We start from the raw sequence: 21,097 nt of genomic DNA, 5'->3' as shown, positions 1-21,097 counted from the left end.
GTCTGATGCAAGGTGAATAAACCAATAAGCCATAATGTATAGGGTGCTGTCAGGCCTGTAAATGTATGTGTAATTGGGGATCTCCAATTATAGACATGTTTAGGCCGTGTTCACACATGGGGTTCACTTTTCATTAAAGGGGTACTCCAAATCCAGCGATATTTTTTTTTTCTTTTAAATCACCTGGTTTTAGAATGTTATATTGATTTGTAAATTGCTTGTCTTTAAAAATCTCCAGTCTTCCAGTACTTATCAGCTGCTTTATGTCCTGCAGGAAGTGGTGTGTTCTTTCCAGTCTGACACAGTGCTCTCTGCTGCCACCTCTGTCCATGTCAGGAACTGTCCAGAGCAGCAGCAAATCCCCATAGAAAACCTCTCCTGCTCTGGACAGTTCCTGACATGGACAGAGGTGGCAGCAGAGAGCACTGTGTCAGACTGGAATACACCACTTCTGCAGGATATACAGCAGCTGATAAGTACTGGAAGACTGGAAATTAAAAAAAAAAGAAATAAATTACAAATCTATATAACTTTCTGACACCAGTTGATTTGAAAGAAAAATATTTTTGCCAGAGTACCCCTTTAATGCCATCATTTGCCATGATCTGTCATTGATTTCTAGTGCGGATTGTGGATGATGATCAGCTTGTGCTCCTTTGTAAATGCGCCAGGTCTGATTTAAGACTGGTGTCTTTAATCCTGCTCCTCTGTATCACACCCTAAGAAGCAGCAGCAACATGGAGAACATTTTAGAGCAGTAGTGAGCAGTGCAAGCTGTAAGTCAAGTCTTAAAATGATATATTAGTAGTGTTACTAGTTACTATTGTTTTTAGGCTATGTTCACACAGCATTTAATTAGGATTTACTTAGCACTTAAATAGCACTATTTTTCCCAATATTCCCTCAAAATTGGAAAAATAGCACTATTTTGCCATGAATTAAATAGCATTAATTAACTCCAAATAAATGCTGTGTGTGAGGATAGCCTTAGCCCAGTCTCTGAGTCCCTCGCTGCTTCTGTCTTTCTCATTATCACGGTTGACTTGAATTAGCGAGAGGACAATCAGTTCTACAGGGCAAAACTTGTTTCGATGATACCAATGATATATTTAAATGTTTACCATAAAAGTATTAGAATATTCCAATAACTCCATGTCATTTATTCACAGGAGAACATATGACGGAAGAAGAACTTGCAGATTATCTCAGCACCTTGTTAGGGCTAAACGCAGAAGGAGGAAGTTCCGAATTTGACAGCTCCAATGCTACAGGTAAGTACAAAATAGAACCTATCTCCTATCCATCTATCTCCTATCTATCTATCTATCTATCTATCTTCTATCTATCTATCTATCTATCTATCTATCTATCTATCTCCTATCTATCTATCTATCTCCTATCTATCTATCTATCTATCTATCTATCTATCTATCTATCTATCTATCTATCTATCTATCTATCTATCTCCTATCTACCTATCTATCTCCTATCTATCTATCTATCTATCTATCTATCTCCTATCTATCTATCTATCTATCTCCTATCTATCTATCTATCTATCTATCTATCTGAGGATTGTGCTAAAGCTGATGGGCCTAGAATGCAGCTACAGCAGAGGTGTAAATAGGGTCCCAGAGCGAATCTTAAGACATATAAAAAATAGTAATACCCATATATAATGTTAACATAAACACAATTTTCTATACATGATAATACTGTAATAACCATCATAGTTACCAACTACCACCAGCATACAAGAAGCAAAAACTATTACTATACACATTACCACCAAACTGTTACTGACCAAAGCAAGTATACCGAGACCAATATTGCCAATAATACCAGTATAGGTAACATAGTAACAAATATTAGGGTAACCTCACACACACTTTTTGCCTGGCCTAGAAAAAACGCCAGTACATCGCATGCTGGTTTTTTTTTCCATGCATTTGTGTTTTTCTTGGCATTTTTTGACTTGTCTATGACTATGTGACTATGTGTGAATGATCTTGTTTGTGGTTTAGATGTTTTTGTGTGCTGAACTTTTTTTCCTCCGCCATTACATGACCTAGCTGCTGGACAGTAAAAGGTAACAAAAATGCCAACCAGACAACCAGAACAATCCCATTGAAGTCTATAGTAGAAAAAAACGCCACCCCTTATCATGCTGCGTTTTGACAAAACTGCCACAGAGCCTCAAAAACGCCAGAAAGGAGAGAAAAACGCCACCCACAAAAAAAGCCATGTGTGTAAGGCCAATCATCAACTTCCAATGACCTCCAGCTAACACCTGGCCACTGGCGTTTTTGCAAAAAAAAAAAAAAAAAAACAAGCATGCTATGACGTTTTATATTGCTGTTTTTCCAGGATGAAGCCAGCCTTATCACCACACCATGACCACTACCAATACCATCACATAGTGACTAATACCGCTATACTGAGTAAAATCTACTATATATAACACTAATATTACCAATAAAACCAGTATACACAGGCAGGGCCGCCATCAGGAATTTCGGGGCCCCATACAACCAAAGTGTCTGGGCCCCCCACATTAATAAAAAAAAAAATAGTGTGTTCGCCCCACGCCTTGCTGGGAGGTATAATTTGGTTCCGATCAATTCTAGAGAACTGGCTCATATACCCCATTTTCCCCAGTGGCTTAAAATGTAACCTCTGTTATACAGTTATAAAATTGTAGAAACTAAATGTGAACAAGGTGCAATTTAAATGTCACCATACAGACACTTACTTGTATAGCTGCCTCTTGTGCTCTGTATGCAGTGCATTATATTCACCCTTGCAACGTACAATTTATAGCGTGTCTACAAGCCCAGCGGGATAGGGGTAGGGGTTCCCCTGTATTCAGAATGCTGTTGAGTACTAGGCAATGCCCCATTTGGGGTTATTGAATTTCGAGGGTCTGGGGGGCTGTTTGATTTGTATATGTTCACCAATAATAATGCCCCCAGAGGTGCCCCCATACACTAATAATGCCCCCAGAGGTGCCCCCATATACTAATAATGCCCCCAAAGGTGCCCCCATACACTAATAATGCCCCCAGAGGTGCCCCCAATGAGATAATAATGCCCCCAGAGGTGCCCCCATGAGCTAATAATGCCCCCAGAGGTGCCCCCATATACTAATAATGCCCCCAGAGGTGCCCCCATATACTAATAATGCCCCCAGAGGTGCCCCCATATACTAATAATGCCCCCAGAGGTGCCCCCCAAGAACTAATAATGCCCCCAGAGGTGCCCCCATATACTAATAATGCCCCCGGAGGTGCCCCCATATACTAATAATGCCCCCGGAGGTGCCCCCATACACTAATAATGCCCCCAGAGGTGCCCCCATACACTAATAATGCCCCCAGAGGTGCCCCCATACACTAATAATGCCCCCAGAGGTGCCCCCATACACTAATAATGCCCCCAGAGGTGCCCCCATATACTAATAATGCCCCCAGAGGTGCCCCCATACACTAATAATGCCCCCAGAGGTGCCCCCCAAGAACTAATAATGCCCCCAGAGGTGCCCCCATATACTAATAATTCCCCCGGAGGTGCCCCCATATACTAATAATGCCCCCATGAACTAATAATGCCCCCAGAGGTGCCCCCATACACTAATAATGCCCCCAGAGGTGCCCCCATACACTAATAATGCCCCCAGAGGTGCCCCCATACACTAATAATGCCCCCAGAGGTGCCCCCATATACTAATAATGCCCCCATATACTAATAATGCCCCCAGAGGTGCCCCCATATACTAATAATGCCCCCAGAGGTGCCCCCATATACTAATAATGCCCCCAGAGGTGCCCCCATATACTAATAATGCCCCCAGAGGTGCCCCCCATGAACTAATAATGCCCCCAGAGGTGCCCCCATATACTAATAATGCCCCCGGAGGTGCCCCCATATACTAATAATGCCCCCATGAACTAATAATGCCCCCAGAGATGCCCCCATACACTAATAATGCCCCCAGAGGTGCCCCCATACACTAATAATGCCCCCAGAGGTGCCCCCATACACTAATAATGCCCCCAGAGGTGCCCCCATATACTAATAATGCCCCCAGAGGTGCCCCCATATACTAATAATGCCCCCAGAGGTGCCCCCCATGAACTAATAATGCCCCCAGAGGTGCCCCCATATACTAATAATGCCCCCAGAGGTGGCCCCATACACTAATAATGCCCCCAGAGGTGCCCCTAAAAAAACAAACATCCTACTCACCTAATCCGCGCTGTGCAGGCAGCAGCTCTTCCTCCTCTTTGGGCTCCATCTTGCGAGCCGCAGGGACGGGACTTCCGGCAGGCGTGATGACGTCACATGATCACGCCTGCCGGAGAGGTCACGGCCCGGCCTCCCATAGGCTGCTGGTATGAAGTGCCGGCAGCCAGGCCTGTATTTAGAGTTTATGCTGCCCTAGGCACTTTGCACGCTGAGGCGCCCCCCCCCCCCATTACTGTACATGCATGGTATATACCCTGGCACTTGGGTGTCGCTCTGCTTGATGCCCGCTGTTCTCATCAAACAAATGTGATGGAGGAAGGAAGGAGGCCGGGGACGTCCTAGTTTTGGGGCCGCTTCTGTCCAGTGTCGGACTGGGGGACCTGGGGCCCACCAATATAGAACCAGTGAGACACGACATGCTGACCCGCTCCTTTCCTGAATTCATCTGTATTTGTGACAAATCCCTACATTTATACAGCTCTCAGGGTATGCTGGGAGTTGTAGTCTCTGAGAGGACAACCCTGTAATAAATCACTGTGTGCAGAGGCTCCTGGTGGCTGCAATCTGTGGGTGACAACCATCAGCCCTGAAGGTCCAGCAATACATCTGTCTACACTGTACTACAACTCCCAGCATACTCTGAGGGCTGCAGATTGTCAGTACATGCTGGGAGTTGTAGTGCCTGCAGCTGTTGTAGTTGGGTCCTATACACTGGATGCTTTGTGGCATATAAGAATACAGAGATCTGTGGGGGCTCAGTGCAGGGAAGTGACCCCAGAACATCACTAATAGGGGATAGAACAAAAACATCTCCCCCCCCCTATTAGTGATGTTCTGGGGTCACGTCCCTGCACTGAGCCCCCACAGATCTATGTATTCTTATATGCTACAAAGCATCCAGTGTATAATGCACCTAGGACCCAACTACAACAGCTGCAGGCACCACAACTCCCAGCATTTACTGACAGTCTGCAGCCCTCAGCATATGCTGGGAGTTGTAGTGCCTGCGGCTGTTGTAGTTGGGTCCTAGTTTAAAAGTTTGCGCTAGTGTACTGTAGTGACCGCGGGGCTGTGTCAGTACACTACCGCAAACAATACACTGACCCATTTAGACCCCAATGGTACACAGGCTCTGCACACTATAGAAGTGATTACAGTGCAGTTACTAATGACTCACAGGTGACGTCTTCTCCGATTGCCGTCGCTTCTTGCTTTCTTCTCCATCTGGCGCAGCAATCAAGAAGACTTCTCCGACCACAACTAGTCTGCAAGCAGGCAGCTGGGGGTTACTGGGGAAGGGAGGCAGCTGGGGTGGCAGGGGAAGCCGCTGGGGTGAAGGGGAGAAGCTGGGGTGACAGGGGGAAGGAGAGCAGCTGGGGTGACGGGGAGGGGAGCAGCTAGGGGTGGCAGGGGGAGAATCTAGGGAGGCAGAGGGAGCAGCTGGGGGCAGGGGGAGTAGATGGGGGCAGGAGGAGGAGCAGATGGGGGGCAGGGGGAGCAGCTGGGGTGAGAGGGGCAGGGGTAGTAGATGGGGGCAGGGGGAGCAGCTGGGGTGAGAGGGGCAGGGGGAGCAGCTGGGGGGGCAGAGGGAGCAATGTGGGGCAGAGGGATCAACTCGGGGGCAGCAGCTGGGGTGGCAGGGGGAGTAGATGGGGGGCAGGAGGAGCAGCTGGGGTGGCAGGCAGGGGGAGCAGATAGGGGGCAGCTAGGGTGGCAGGGAGAAGATTGGGCAGCTGGGGTGGCAGGGGGAGAAGATGGGGGACAGGCGGAGGAGCAGATGGGGCAGGGGGAGAAGATGGGGGCAGGGGGAGAAGATGGGGGCAGGAGGAGCAGCTGGGGGGCAGGGAGAGCAGCTGGGGGTGCTGGTGGAGAGGCTAGGGGGTGCAGGAGGAGAGGCTGGGGGGTGCTGACAGAGAGGCTGGGGGGTGCTGACGGAAAGGCTGGGGGAGAGGCTGGGGGTGCAGGAGGGTAGGCTAGGGGGAGAGGTTGTGGGGTGCAGGAGGAGAGGCTTTGGGGTGCAGGAGGAGAGGCTGTGGGGTGCAGGAGGAGAGGCTGGAGGAGAGGCTGGGGGTGCAGGAGAAGAGGCTGGGGGAGAGGCTAGGGGGTGCAGGAGAAGAGGCTGTGGGAGAGGCTGTGGGGTGCAGGAGGAGAGGCTGAGGGGTGCAGGAGAAGAGGCTGGGTGAGGCTGTGGGGTGCAGGAGGAGAGGCTGGGGGTGCAGGAGAAGAGGCTGGGGGAGAGGCTGGGGGTGCAGGAGGAGAGGCTGGGGGGTGCAGGAGGAGAGGCTGGGGGAGAGGCTGGGGGGTGCAGGAGGAGAGGCTGGGGGTTGCAGGAGGAGAGGCTGTGGGGTGCAGGAGGAGAGGCGGGGGGGTACAAGAGGAGAGGCTGGAGGGGGTACAGGAGGAGAGGCTGGAAGGGGGTACAGGAGGAGAGGCTGGAAGGGGGGTGCAGGAGGAGAGGCTGGAGGGGGGGTAGAGGAGGAGAGGCTGGGGGAGAGGCTGTGGGGTGCAGGGGGTGAGGCTGAGGGGTACAGGAGGAGAGGCTGTGGTGTGCAGGAGGAGAGGCTGTGGGGTGCAGGAGGAGAGGCTAGAGGAGGTACAGGAGGAGAGGCTGGGGGTGCAGGAGGAGAGGCTGGAGGGGGTACAGGAGGAGAGGCTGGAGGGGGGGTACAGGAGGAGAGGCTGGGGGTTGCAGGAGGAGAGGCTGGGGGTTGCAGGAGGAGAGGCTGTGGGGTGCAGGAGGAGAGGCGGGGGGGGTACAAGAGGAGAGGCTGGAGGGGGTACAGGAGGAGAGGCTGGAGGGGGGGTACAAGAGGAGAGGCTGGAGGGGGGGTACAAGAGGAGAGGCTGGAGGTGGGGTACAGGAGGAGAGGCTGGAGGGGGGGGTACAGGAGGAGAGGCTGGAGGGGGGGTACAGGAGGAGAGGCTGGAGGGGGGGTACAGGAGGAGAGGCTGGAGGGGGGGTACAGGAAGGGGGTACAGGAGGAGAGGCTGTAAGGGGGTACAGGAGGAGAGGCTGTAAGGGGGTACAGGAGGAGAGGCTGGAAGGGGGGTGCAGGAGGAGAGGCTGGGGGGTGCAGGAGGAGAGGCTGTGGGGTGCAGGAGAAGAGGCTGTGGGGTGCAGGAGGAGAGGCGGGGGGGGTACAAGAGGAGAGGCTGGAGGGGGTACAGGAGGAGAGGCTGGAGGGGGGGTAGAGGAGGAGAGGCTGTGGGGTGCAGGGGGTGAGGCTGAGGGGTACAGGAGGAGAGGCTGAGGGGTACAGCAGGAGAGGCTGTGGTGTGCAGGAGGAGAGGCTGTGGGGTGCAGGAGGAGAGGCTAGAGGAGGTACAGGAGGAGAGGCTGGGGGTGCAGGAGGAGAGGCAGGGGGGTACAAGAGGAGAGGCTGGAGGGGGTACAGGAGGGGGGGTACAGGAGGAGAGGCTGGAGGGGGGGTACTCGAGGAGAGGCTGGAGGGGGGGGTACAGGAGGAGAGGCTGGAGGGGGGGTACAGGAGGAGAGGCTGGAGGGGGGGTACAGGAGGAGAGGCTGGAAGTGGGTACAGGAGGAGAGGCTGGAAGGGGGGGGGTACAGGAGGAGAGGCTGGGGGAAGAGGGAGCGGCCGGGGGAGCAGAGGCAGGCTTGGCAGGTCCCCCCTTCCCATGCAGCTTTGGTCCGGTGAGCTTCCGGCACACGCTGCCTCTATCACTGGCCGGAAGCTCACAGCTGCAGCCCCGCGGTCCAGGAACTTCTCTCCTGCTCGGCGCGATGACGTCACGTGCGCCGCTGCCGAGCAGGAGAGAAGGACCGCAGGGCTGCAACTGTGAGCTTCCGGCCAGTGATAGAGGCAGCGTGTGCCGGAAGCTCACCGGACCGAAGCGGCACAACCCCCCCCCCCCCAGGTGGCAAGGGGGGCCGTGCGGGCCCCCCTAGGGTAGCGGTCGGGGAGGGGGCAGCGGTCGGGGAGGGGGCGGCGGTCGGCGGGCCAGCCGGGCCCCCCCCCATGTCTCTTAGGGTCCGGGCCCCATACGGCAGTACCGGTTGTACTGCCCTATCGGCGGCCCTGTACACAGGATAAAAAATACTGTCACTCTATGACCACTACCCTCACCATCATACAGTGACTGTATAATAGCACAATACTGTTACCTAATAAAATCCACTATATAAACACATATATTACCATTAATACCAGAATGCCGGGACAATTAATACAGTCACACCCTGACCACTACCATTATTACCATAAAGTAACTGGATAACACCACTGTACTGTCACTGATTAAAGACTGATATTTTCCCTAAGCAGTGACCATATAGAGTTAGATCCAGCTATACACAGGCTCTGAAGACCTTATAAGAGACTATACTGCAGTTACATCCAGTGACTCACAGGGGGCATCTTCTCTCGAATTACAAGTGTTCAATTTTTCTTCATCATCTGGCTCCGGCTGTGACTTATCTCTGCAAAATCTTCCAGGCAAACATTTTAGGCTCCTCACTCCAGCATCATTCTCATCTCTGTACAAAGCCTCTATGTCCTGCTTCACACAGTAACAGCGCCCCCTCTGAGCCCCCATAAAAGATATAAGCATTTATGCCCAGTATTTGTTTCCTAATAGTAATCAAGCCCCTCTGTGTCCTCCTATGATAAACAAGCCCCCTCTGCACCCTTATAAATTATTAGACTCCCTCTATGCCCTCATACAGTATAGACCAATGCTTCTCAAACTTCAAGGCCAGCCTCACCAGTAAGGCATCCCCTAGTTGTTCATGAGGCACAGCTGGGGAGGCAGTTTTAATCTGCACAGTCCTTTCGCTTTTTGCAAAAAATCTCCATTTTAGCAGCATTATTAAGCTATTTTGAACTTGTTTTATTAGTATATAGAGCTTAGGACACAGGTGACTTCCATGACAGATGGTGAGGCCCAGAAATCTTTTTCGTCACTCTGTTGAGGTCCAGACATTACTTTGGTCTGTTGGGCGAGGCTCCTGTAGAAAAAGTTTGAAAAGCACTGGTATAGACCCCTCTGTGCCTCCATACAGTATAGTCCCCCTCTATGCCCCCATGTAATAGAGGCCTTCTCTATGCCCCCATATAATATAGGCCCCCCTCTATGCCCCCATACAATATAGGCCCCCTCTATGCCCCCATATAATATAGGCCCCCTCTGTGCCCCTTCTAATATAGGCCCCCCTCTATGCCCCCATATAATATAGCCCCCCCCCCTCTATGCCCCCTTCTAATATAGGCCTCCCTCTATGCCCCATATAATATAGGCCCCCCTCTATGCCCCCATATAATATAGGCCCCCTCTATGCCCCCATATAATATAGGCCCCCTCTATGCCCCCATATAATATAGGCCCCCTCTATGCCCCCATATAATATAGGCCCCCTCTATGCCCCCATATAATATAGGCCCCCTCTATGCCCCCATATAATATAGGCCCCCTCTATGCCCCCATATAATATAGGCCCCCTCTATGCCCCCATATAATATAGGCCCCCTCTATGCCCCCATATAATATAGGCCCCCCTCTATGCCCCCATATAATATAGGCCCCCTCTATGCCCCCATATAATATAGGCCCCCCTCTATGCCCCCATATAATATAGGCCCCCTCTATGCCCCCATATAATATAGGCGCTCTCTGTGCCTCCATATCGTATTAAACCACATTAGTCCTTTAGCAATAAATTCCCAAATACAGTAAAACCTATAAGGGAATTTACCCTTGGCAAAATAAGAGCCCCCCCCCTCCCTTAAGTTGTAGTCACGGCTAAATATGTAAAGCTCTGAAGGAATTTGTATCTCTTTTCCTCAGATATTCTAAGAAGGCAAGCAATATTTTACGTTTATTAAAGTTCTAAATCACAGGATTAAGTGATGATTAGGAATTTAGTGTTGTACATAATATAAATCAACTTTACTGCAATACAAGAGGGATTAGATCAGGTACATACAGAATATATAAGCACAGTACTAACCAGTAGGAAAAGTCATACCATGTTACACATTTCACCCTGTAGCTTATTTAAGTAGTACTGAGATCTTTAAAGGGAATCTGTCAGTAGGTTTATGCTGCATTAAACAGGGGCGGCATAAACTAGTGACAGAAATGCTGAACAGATCGGTGTATTACTTACATTATACTGTTCAGCCGTTCTCCTGATATGCAGGAGAATGGGCTTTGTGCTGTGCCACTCCCTCCGTGCTCCATCTGCTGATTGACAACTGTGTGCTTATACACTGTACAGATAGATAGATAGATAGATAGATAGATTACTGCTAATCAGCAGCTGATGGGCTGAATGTGCTGGTGCTCATGAATATCTCGGACTACGGGGCTCATGCACATAATGGAGAGGACCAGTTATTGTACAAGTTCTTTAGGAGGAAATCTCTAAATCAGCTGCACAGAACAATGTAAGTGATCCATCATTAGGCTCAGCTTCTCTGTCACTAGTTTTATGCTACACCATAAACCTACTGACAGAGTCCCTTTAAATGTTTTTAAATTATATGTGATAGCTGAACCATTATTATATATTTCATAAACAGCGTCTTTTCATGACATCAGTCTTGCATTTTTGCAAAACACAATATTAATCTGCTTATTTACATAGCACTAATGTATTGTGCAGTGCTTTACATCACCGGTCCCTGTCCCCATTAGGGATCACAGGCTAATTTACCTGTCTGTCTGCTGTATCTGAAGTCTTGTCCTCCCTATATTATAAAGTGAATCTCTCTAAAACCGAACCGTATTTCCGCCATCTACGTTGGGTTGCTGTGGAAATGTCCTAAGTGTGTTCCGTGCACAAGCCTTATTAAGGAGAATAGGGCTCATGCACGGAACTCAGACTCTTAGGAAGGTCCTACCTCTTCTGTTGTCTCCACTTCCTTCCTCTTACTGTCTATGCAAGTAACTTCCACGGGTCAGAGGGGGACGGGAGCATGTTGCAGGCACTACAGACATTGTGTGCGGGTGAAGCCGCAATATCGGTAACATTGGGCAGCTATCGTATATCTCCTGCTCCCCTTTCATCTGTGGACATGTCAATTCTTTGGGCGGATTCATTGGGGCTTTGATTTTCCACTTTCCTTTTGAATTTTGGGCCTGTTCCGCCAGAGCTGAAGAAGGCGAAATTTCAAGCAGACAACTTTCCTCTTCAGTTCCTCAGTGTGAACATACCCTTATACTAAGCTAGTCATTGACTGAATGGAGAGACGGCTACGCTCCTGCCAGTCACGTCTATTGGCGTTATATGCCATGAATCTTTTCAGTAGCTGCTTTATCTTGTATCAATGTGTCTAATCTTTACATATATTACAGGTGTAGCAGAACTGCTTGAACAAGAAATACCGGAGGAAATCACAGCAGACACGTTGGCCGTTGATATTCTTGGTTTACCAGTTAATGATTCTGACATTTATGAAGAACGGCCACAGAACCCAGAGGTTGCATCTTGTTAGCTATTATGTGAATATTGTCTCTTTAATGTCAATGGTACACAAAGGCAAGACAGAGCAAGTATTTTTATAATGTGTCATTATTACCTATGTATAAATTATTGGAAAAAAAAAAAAGGAGATCCAGTTCTTGTGTTCTTTATATTTGTATTAAAATGTTATATTCTGGATATTTTGTGAAAATCAAAGTTGCATTTATGACCCTCAAAATACCAAACCTAGATCTGATCCCCCCATCGATCATTTGACACATTTCCTGCTCGTCTACGCTGCTCCTAGCCCCAGATTAAACTTTTTACAAATAATCAAAGTTTTACATCATGGCATCCAGCCAGTAAACTACATCTCCCAGCATGCATTGCTCCTCAGAGCAAACTGCCCAGTATCCACCTCATCTCGTAGTATCTGCCCACCACTAGCTCAATCTCCTTCTACTTTACACTATAAACAAAATATCTATCTATTTATTCATCTACATAGATAGTTTAGACAGAGATGAAGCAACTGTGTCTTCTTTCCCCTATACTGCTTAGGAGGCTGTCTCTGTTCTGTTGTTTTTCTGCCACTTGGCCAGGTGATCATTGTGTGATGTTAGTGGTGGGGGATCTGTGTCTTTACTGTTGCGAGAAGATTTGAATAGGTTTGTAGCTCCTGCAGTCATAGTGATGCATGACGCCAGGAGTTCCCGATGCCAGCCTGCAGTTTCACGCTCTGCAGCATCCTTAATCTATGAAGCGTGTGAATGCGGCATAAGGCTAAAAATGCAGTGTATGTCTATTCAGAATATGTCGGGCATGATCATTAAGTCTTCCAGTACTTATCAGCTGCCGTATGTCCTGCAGGAAGTGGTGTATTCTTTCCAGTGTGACACAGTGCTCTCTGCTGCCACCTCTGTCCATGTCAGGAACTGTCCAGAGCAGAAGAGGTTTTCTATGGGGATTTCCTACTGCTCTGGACAGTTCCTGACATGAACAGAGGTGGCAGCAGAGAGCACTGTGTCACACTGGAAAGAATACACCACCATGTATTATAGAAACATACCTGAGTTATCAGCACTCCGCCATTAGTATTAGGGCTTATTCCCATGGTCCATAAACCATGGAACCAACGGACGGAGAAGCCCTGTAGTTCACTCTTACCCTGCTCGCTATGATGTAGCAATATGATGCCGGGAGCCGGGAAAGTGTTTGGATCTTTGCGGCACTGTAATGCAGCAATGTAAAGCAGCCGTGTGGTTGTGTCATTATAGTGCTGCTAAGATTCAAACACTTTCCCCGCTCCCGGCATCATATTGATACATGATACAGTCCACTACAGGGCTTCCCTGTCCGTAAATTCTGTGGTTTACGGAACGTGACAATAAGCCCTCAGTCAGCACAGGCACCCACCAGACAGGCAATAAGAAGCAGAGTCCTACTGTAAAGTACAGATTGTCTTCATAATAAAAGTAACGTCTAGCATGTGATCATTTTGTTCATGTTTGATCCATGCTGTAATCCTCCGCACATGATTCTTAATGGTAACAGAGTAGCAGGATAGTGGAAATAAGTGTGATAGTGATTTGCACAGATTTAAGTAGTCGCTCTCCCATCTCTCCGCTTTCCCAGAGGGATGTGACTTCAGCAGTTTACGAACAGGGAAGAGGGGAATATTTGCTGAATGCGGATTGTTATATTGGGCCATATTTACTAACAATCCGGCAATTATTATCTTTAATGTGAACAGAGACTTACCTGTATGTACAGCTGTCATTTCGTATCCACAGATACGTTATGTGTGAAACAAACAGCAGCACAATTGCAGGTTCCCCACGGCTGCTCTAGTAAACTAGACCTGGAAGGCAATTTATAGTAGTTATATCAATCACACAGTATATGGCGGTTGATAATGGTTTTCATGGGGTCCTTTAGCAAATTATAGCCTCCTTGATAGTAGAGGATAGCAATTTCCAAAGAGTGGAGCTAAAATTCCTTCATATCCCCTCCCTGCTCCCGGTCTTCCCTACAGTGCTCCGTAGCTTCCCGCTCCTGGCAGCAGCAGTATCTGCGCGGCCTGTCAGCTGACAGGGCACTCAGCCAATCACAGGACGGGACCGCTGCGGCTTGTCAGCTGACAGGCCGCTCCGACACTGGGACCGGGAAGCTGCGGAGCACAGCAGAGAAGACCGGGAGCGGGGAGAGGTAAGGTGTTAACGATCGACCGAGGGTCGTTGTCATCAGCTGATCATTGCCTCTATTATACAGAGCGAGAATCAGCCGAATCGCCAAAATTCAGCTGATTATTGTTCCGTGTAATAGGGCCCTTAGTTCCATTGAAGTGAATGGAGCTTAATTGCAAACCCCATCTAAACTGGAGACAAGAGTGGTGCCATGATTTTCTAACACTGGATAATCCCTTTAACATTTTGCAGCTTAATAAATGGGGGTCTAGCCACTGTGACAGCACTTTACAGAACTCCCTTTCATTTCAGTGAATGTGAAAGCACGTCCTCCTTTCCCCTGGTCTCTTCTTGGAATAGTTGGGTTCCAGTTACTTGATGATACTACTTAGTGGTTTATGACATTTCCTATTGACATAAAGGACTTTATCACAGAAAAAAAAAAACATTTAAGCTGCCTATACACATTAGATATAACGTCCAGGCTGTTATCTGCTCTCATACACTTTTTAGTACAGAAACATAGAAGATTGGAGCCATAAAAAAGACCGCATGGCCCATCTAGTCTACCCTTAAAGTATGCTTTAAGGCCCTATTACATAAAAACAATTATGTTCGGCTGTATTCGGCCAATATTGGCCGTAACTCGTGTCGTGTAATAGAAGACAGCAATGAGCCGACATGAACGATGTCGGCTGATCGTTGTCCTTCAATATGTTCAAAGACAAACGACTAAGATAGCAGCAATCAGCAGACTGCTGCTATCTTCTATCTAGCAAACACCGAGGCAGCCCCCCACCCCTGGCTCTTACCCGCTCACTGCTGAAGCATGTTATAGCACCGGTAGCGAGTGGGGAACAAGGAGCAAAATGAACAATGACATCACTCATTTGCTCCTCTCCGTCACCCTGTGTAATAGGGGCTTTAAAGCGTCGCTGTTGTTATAACTTTCAAAATCTAAATCAGCAGGAGATGTGATGTAAAGCAAGGAGCAGCACTCACCCAGTGTGTAAGAGGGACAAACAAGCAGTATGCATGCAGGTGCGTTCCTCGAGAGCCACGACCATTTCACGGCTACACCTGCTTCTTCCGGCTCATATGTAAGCCGGAAGAAGCAGGTGAGTGTTGGCAGAATGACATGCTACAGTGAAGCAGCTCACTACCAAAATAAACCAAAGGACTACCAGATGTGCGTCTAGGACAACGGTTCAGCGAACCCTCCTGCTTGTGGGGCTCAGAAGCAGAGAGGTGGTCACTGCACTAACAAAATTGCATCATCAGAAACGGCTTTTCACTGTAGTATGGGAATTGGACCTCTGCTGATTTTTCATGGTTTCTCCCTCATCGAATGGATAGATGTTGTCATGTCAGGCTAGAAACATCAGAGAACACCCTGTAAGCATTGCTGGAAGAACACAAGCCGGTGGTGGCAGTGTTATGGTCTAGGGAATGTTTTCATGGCAGTCTCTGGATCCACTCATCCGTGTGGAAGGGCACTGTCAACTGATTGGACTTTGCATCCATCCTTGCAGATCATTTGCACCTATACATGCCAATTGTCTTCCCTGGGGGAACAACAAGACAATACAACATATCAAACAGATTAAATGTCCAAGATTGGTTGGAAGAACATGACCAAGACTTACAAGTACTTCCTTGGCCCCATAATTCACCAGCCTTGAACACGACCACTTTCTTCCAGAGACAGCACCACTCATGTCTCCAGTTTGGGTGCCGGTTTTTCAACTTGGTTCTATTGAAATGAATGGAGCTTAGTTGCAAACCGCACCTGCCCTGGAGACAAGAGCGGTGCTGTCTCTGGAAAAAAGTGGCCATGTTTTTCTAATGCAATACGTGTATACGTGACTCTGTTACAGCATGTTGTGTTGCTTACATAAATTTGTTTCCTTAGTAAAATGCTGTATGCCCTATGTATTCCTAGGATTTTAGAGGAAATTCACATCCCATACTATAGCTGTGATATATGGCCAAGTTTTTAATCTTTTTTTTTGTTGCGGTAATTACAAAATATACAACACAGATTTTTAGCTGTTGTAAAATCACTGTTTAATGACAGTTAGTCTATCCATACAATGTTATACACCCCCATAGACATAGATGAGAGGTGACATCATACTGTGTTCTATTGTTAACACTACTAAGCCATTATTAGCCACAATATTTTGTATATTGCCATGATGCCTGCATTAAAAAGTCACCAGACCCCTTTAAAAGGGTAATTTAAAGGGGAACTATCAGCAAGTTAGATAAATCGGGCCTGCTTATAGCCCCTTATATCGCCCGGGACACTGAGGAGTAAGGTATGTGTGTAACCTTCCTCCTCGGCGCCTATCCCATGCTGTTAGGTAAAGTAATCTTTGCTCTGGTGCACTGCCGCATCTTCCGGCTCGCCTTCTCCATTAATTAGCATTAAAAGGGGCAGCCCATGATGCAGAGTTTCTAACCAGAAGAAAGATTACTCAGACTAACAACGCGGGATCATCGCCGAGGAGAAAAGTAACACACATAGCCCCTCCATATCACTTGGGACGCTGAGGAAGGTATCAGCAGGTTAGATTCGTATAAGTTGCTGCATTTGGAGATGATAAGGTTACCTTTTAATTTTCCTGACTTTATGAAGCCAGACGCTCCCCAGGATAGGATGGTTCCAAATTAGAGTTAGCAGCTGCAGTTCTGCTTACAACTTAAAATCACAGACACAGACAGCTGATGCACGTATCAGTAACATAAGTTGGGGAAAGCTCCCCCTTTATTGTTTTGTGTTAACTTTTATAGACAGAATATGGGGCGATACTACTCATGCAGTGTATTCACATGAAATACATAAACTTTCAATACAGGCAGGGTTTCAAGTCACAAGACACATATATTTCACACTCTGATAGGTCAATCCACAGATGGTCAGCAGTTTCCTATCCTGGGCAGTCAGGCTGGTACGTGTTGTTTACCATAAATTGTTTATGTAACAGTGTCTCTTTTTGCATCTGTATTGTGGCTGCGATGTAGGTTCAAGGGGCTGTGCTCATCGGCGTGCTGCCAGCATTCCTTTCCTACTTCCAGACCATCTTTCTGTCATGTTCTGATCATCTTCTAATTCAGAGACCTGTATATATAGGTGTAATCCCACAGGTACGGTGCAAGCAGGTAAAATCACATCACCTAGCCTTATCACAATGTAACGCAATGTAACATACTGACGCAATGTAACATACTGTATTTCCAGCCTCACTGCTGTCTATGGGATTTGTCTCGTATTGCACCACAGCCTCGGGGACAGAGGTTCTTTCTGCCGCTCTGGATCTCTTTTGTGGCTTTTTGTTTCTGCAGATTTCAATAAGAAATAACACATAATTTGGAAAATTCCATATACTGTTATTACATGTGGTGGCTGTAGTTTCCACCGATCACGTCACAGGCTCGTTGTGCAAATATGGATAGTGGTGCAGTAAGAACATTACTGACCTGTGTACATCTGGCCTAAAGGCGCTCATACAGTTTAGATACATTGGCCCAGATGTATCAGTCTGATCAGATTTGATAAGCTTTTTATTTCTCAGATTGCTCTGATACAATGAAAGCCGAGCTGCGATTCCTATTACCAGATCGGAAAGTTTTGCCCTCAGATTGATGCACGTGAGCCCCTACATGTACAAGTATTGGACACCTATATATTACACTTAGAGGGAAGTTTAGGACATCCTATTCTAATAGTGCATTTACACGGACAGATCTGTCAGATTTTTGAAGCCAAAGCCAGGAACAGACTATAAACAGAGAACAGGTCATAAAGGAAAACCTGAGATTTCTCCTCTTTTCAAATCCATTCCTGGCTTTGGCTTCAAAAATCTCAGATAAATCTCTCTGTAAAGGCACCATAGGAGCCCTATTACATGGGGTGATTATGTGCCCAATCAGGCAGATATCCAGCGAGTAAGAAAGACAATGATCAGCTGAGGAGCCGATCATCGACTGGTTGCTGTCTTTCAGCACTGTGAAACAGTATATAGAAAACAATAAATACTTACCTGTCCAAACTCCCCAGTGTTCTCTTGGCTTCACTAAAGCCACAGTCTAGACCTGTCTCTGAAGTGACAGGCCACTCAGCCAAACACTGACCGTGGTGCTGTCCTATCTCAGCCAGTGATTGGCTGAGCAGCCTGTCACTGCAGACACGAGTCAGAAGTGCCAGCAGCGACTGTGGTTAGCTTCCAGAATCCAGGAAGACAACAGGGAGCGCAGATGGGTAAGTATTACTTTATTATTTTCTATATATGCAGCAAGGGCTGCACAGACATCACTAATGATTATACATATATATACTGTATATAGCGCTTGCTGCATGATCGTTGAACCGTGTAATAGGCTTAGTAAGCGATCGCCAATCCCCAAGCTGATCAATGCTCGCTTACAGCTAATGTTGGGCCGTGTAATACAGCCCTAAGGCCTCCTTCACATGGTCATATTAGATGGCCCACATACTGTGCTTCACAGCACTCTGATGACCCTGATGTAACTTTATGTGGTCTCCACTTCGTGGCAGAGTTACCACATCACCTTAACACTTCCACTTCTAATGATACCATTCACAGCTGATTGTATAAGATCTCGAAGTTAGAAATTTCAGGAACGGTCTCATTTTCAGCGGTTACATTGCCATGCTGGAATTCAGTGAACTCTTTAAGGGCCTCTTACACGGGACGATTATCGTCCAGGAGCATTGCAAGAAACGCTCCTGTGGCTGATAGTCAGCTGTGTAATAGTGGCAGCGATCAGCTGAGGACAGAGAAAATGCCTGCTGATCGTGTCTTTAGAACAGGCCTCATAATTTATTGTTAGCGTCCGCACATCTCTCTGTGTAAACAGGGGATGTGAGGCAGATAATAAAGGCAAACTGCAGTACGTACTTACCTAGTGCGCTGCCGCGATCCACCAGCATCTTCTCTAGCTCTCTTCTCCAGTCACTGTCTTCAGGCCCCGCCTCCTCCAGGATGATTGACAGCCAAAAGAGGCGGTGGCCTAAAGATACAGTGGCTGGATGGGAGAGCTGGAGAACAGGATGCCAGATCACAGCAGCAGTGCACTAGGTAAGTATGTACTGCTGTGTGATCTGGAAACTGACAGCACAGAGATATGTATATTTGTGGGCTGGATGAACAATACATGGGTCATTTGCGCAGCCTGGCCGCTCAAGGCACTGCAAACGAGTGCCTATCCCACAAACACTTGTCTGCGCCAAGAAGTCTTTAGGTTTACAAGGACCTTTAGAATGACCCATTATTTTACCGATATTCACACTGTATAGGTAAGGGCTGCATTTCACACACACATGGCAATGGGACTGATAACGCACCTGAATTCAATGACAGGGAGGGGGTAGCTGGCAGCCATCTGCCCCGTAGGAAAGAAAAGCTGAGCAAGTGTTCTCAATAGGGAGAAAGCTGCTGTCAGACACTTGGTGGTGGATTACATTTCTGAGAACAAAAGGATTGTGCATACTGAAATCGAGCATTCTATCCCATTCCCTCCTGACGTCCGTCATTGGGAAGTCACTATACACCATATTAGATGGTTGGCTGATTATAAGTATGGCCGGATTTAGGATCTTATGCTGCGTTTACACGGAACGATTATTGACTATTATTATTTGAACGACAATCGGCTCGTGTAAACACAGCAAACGATCAAATGACTAGCGAAAAATCGTTCATTTTGATCTTTCAACATGTTCTCAAATTGTCGTTCGCTAAAAATTAGCAGATCGCTTCGTGTAAACAGTCTTTCATAGATTCACCCTATGTGAAAGATGGGCTTAAGCGATCTTAAAAACGATCGCAATTACGATTTTTCTTATGAATTTCCTAACGATTTATTCATCTAAACGCTGATCGTTATAAAAACTAAATTGTTGCTTCAAAATCGTTAAAGTGAATGTACCACCAGACCCAGGCTGAAGCACTGGAGGCCAACCCACCCCCAGTGGGAAGAAACCGCAGCCCCTCCATGACGTGACTCCATTAGAATCAATGGAACCCTATCATAGAGGGGCGGGGGTTTCCTCCCACTAAGGGTGGGTCGGCCGCCTCCAGTGCTTCAGCCTGGGCCTGGTGGTACAGTCACTTTAAACGATCGATTTGGCGAATTATCGCTTTGTGTAAACGCAGCATTAGATGAAACGATTTTTCGTCGATTAACAATCTGAAATCGTTCACCCAATTACATGGAACGACGTCCTGTTGTCGTCCTGTCCGTGCTGATCGTTCGTTTCAGAGCTATTACACCTACAGGACCTATGGGAAGCACGCGTTATTACACCGATGGTTTCAGGCTCAGATCTAAACAAAAAACGATTTCTCGTTAGTCCTTTCATTGTCGCCTGCACTTATGGTCCACGGAATGATTATTGTTCTAATTCTCGCCATAACGATTGCATGTGAGCGATAATCGGCTCGTGCAAACACAGCGAACGATCAAGCGACAAGCTCGAAATCGCTCATTATGATCTTTCAACATGTTCTCAAATCGTCGTTGGTCGTTCACTGAAAATTCGCACATCGCTTCGTGTAGTCTTTCACCGATTCACCCTATGTGTGGGATGGGCTTAAGCGATCTTAAAGTGACTGTACCACCAGGCCCAGGCTGAAGGCAGGCCGACCCACCCTTAGTGGGAGGAAACCACGCCCCTCTATGATAGGGTTCCATTGATTCTAATGGAGTCATGTCATGGAGGGGCTGGAGTTTTTTCCCACTGGGGGTCGGCCCGCCTCCAGTGCTTCAGCCTGGGCCTGGTGGTACAGTCACTTTAAAGGGAATCTGTCACCTGGGATGACTGCCCCGAGTATGCCCGCCCACCCCCGGTGGAATCCCGGATACCTCCCCTTTCCTGCAAGTCCCGCTCCTGGACCTGGTCCCTGGCTGGAGATATCGGTGGCGGAAGGTGCGCGCGCTGTATGCTCATTACCTGAGATGAGTCCGATGCCCATAGAGAATAACTAGAGCAGTCGTTCTCTATGGGCGTCGGACACATCTGCTGAGCGTGCGCACGGCTTCCAGCGACGAGATCTCCATCCCGGGACCGAACGGGACTTCCAGGAAAGGGGAGGTATCCGGGACTCCAACAGGGGGGGGGGGGGGGTCGGACGGGCTCGGCGCCGTCCTCCCACCTGACAGGTTCCCTTTAAAACGATCGCCATAATGATTTTTTTAAGTGATATATGGTTCCATC

At 47.9% G+C, this 21,097-nt stretch overlaps 1 protein-coding gene across 3 annotated transcripts in view; it reads left to right on the top strand.

Moving 5' to 3' along the window:
- The window catches only part of CFAP251 (cilia and flagella associated protein 251), a 52,640-nt gene extending 40,675 nt beyond the window's left edge, over positions 1–11,965 (top strand). For 2 of the 3 annotated variants that reach the window (XM_069964004.1, XM_069964005.1), the window contains exons 21-22: positions 1,170–1,271; positions 11,560–11,965. In XM_069964004.1, coding sequence (XP_069820105.1) covers positions 1,170–1,271; positions 11,560–11,699 — 242 coding nt within the window. In that variant the 3' untranslated portion in view covers positions 11,700–11,965. The remainder of the gene's footprint in view (positions 1–1,169; positions 1,272–11,559) is intronic. The other variant, XM_069964003.1, reaches the window with a different exon arrangement.
- Positions 11,966–21,097: the final 9,132 nt, after the last annotated feature.

Source organism: Dendropsophus ebraccatus, chromosome 3 (assembly GCF_027789765.1).
Source record: "Dendropsophus ebraccatus isolate aDenEbr1 chromosome 3, aDenEbr1.pat, whole genome shotgun sequence".
Classification (NCBI taxonomy): domain Eukaryota; kingdom Metazoa; phylum Chordata; class Amphibia; order Anura; family Hylidae; genus Dendropsophus; species Dendropsophus ebraccatus.
Note: the sequence above shows the minus strand (reverse complement) of the source record. Positions and strands in the feature narration are given on the sequence as shown.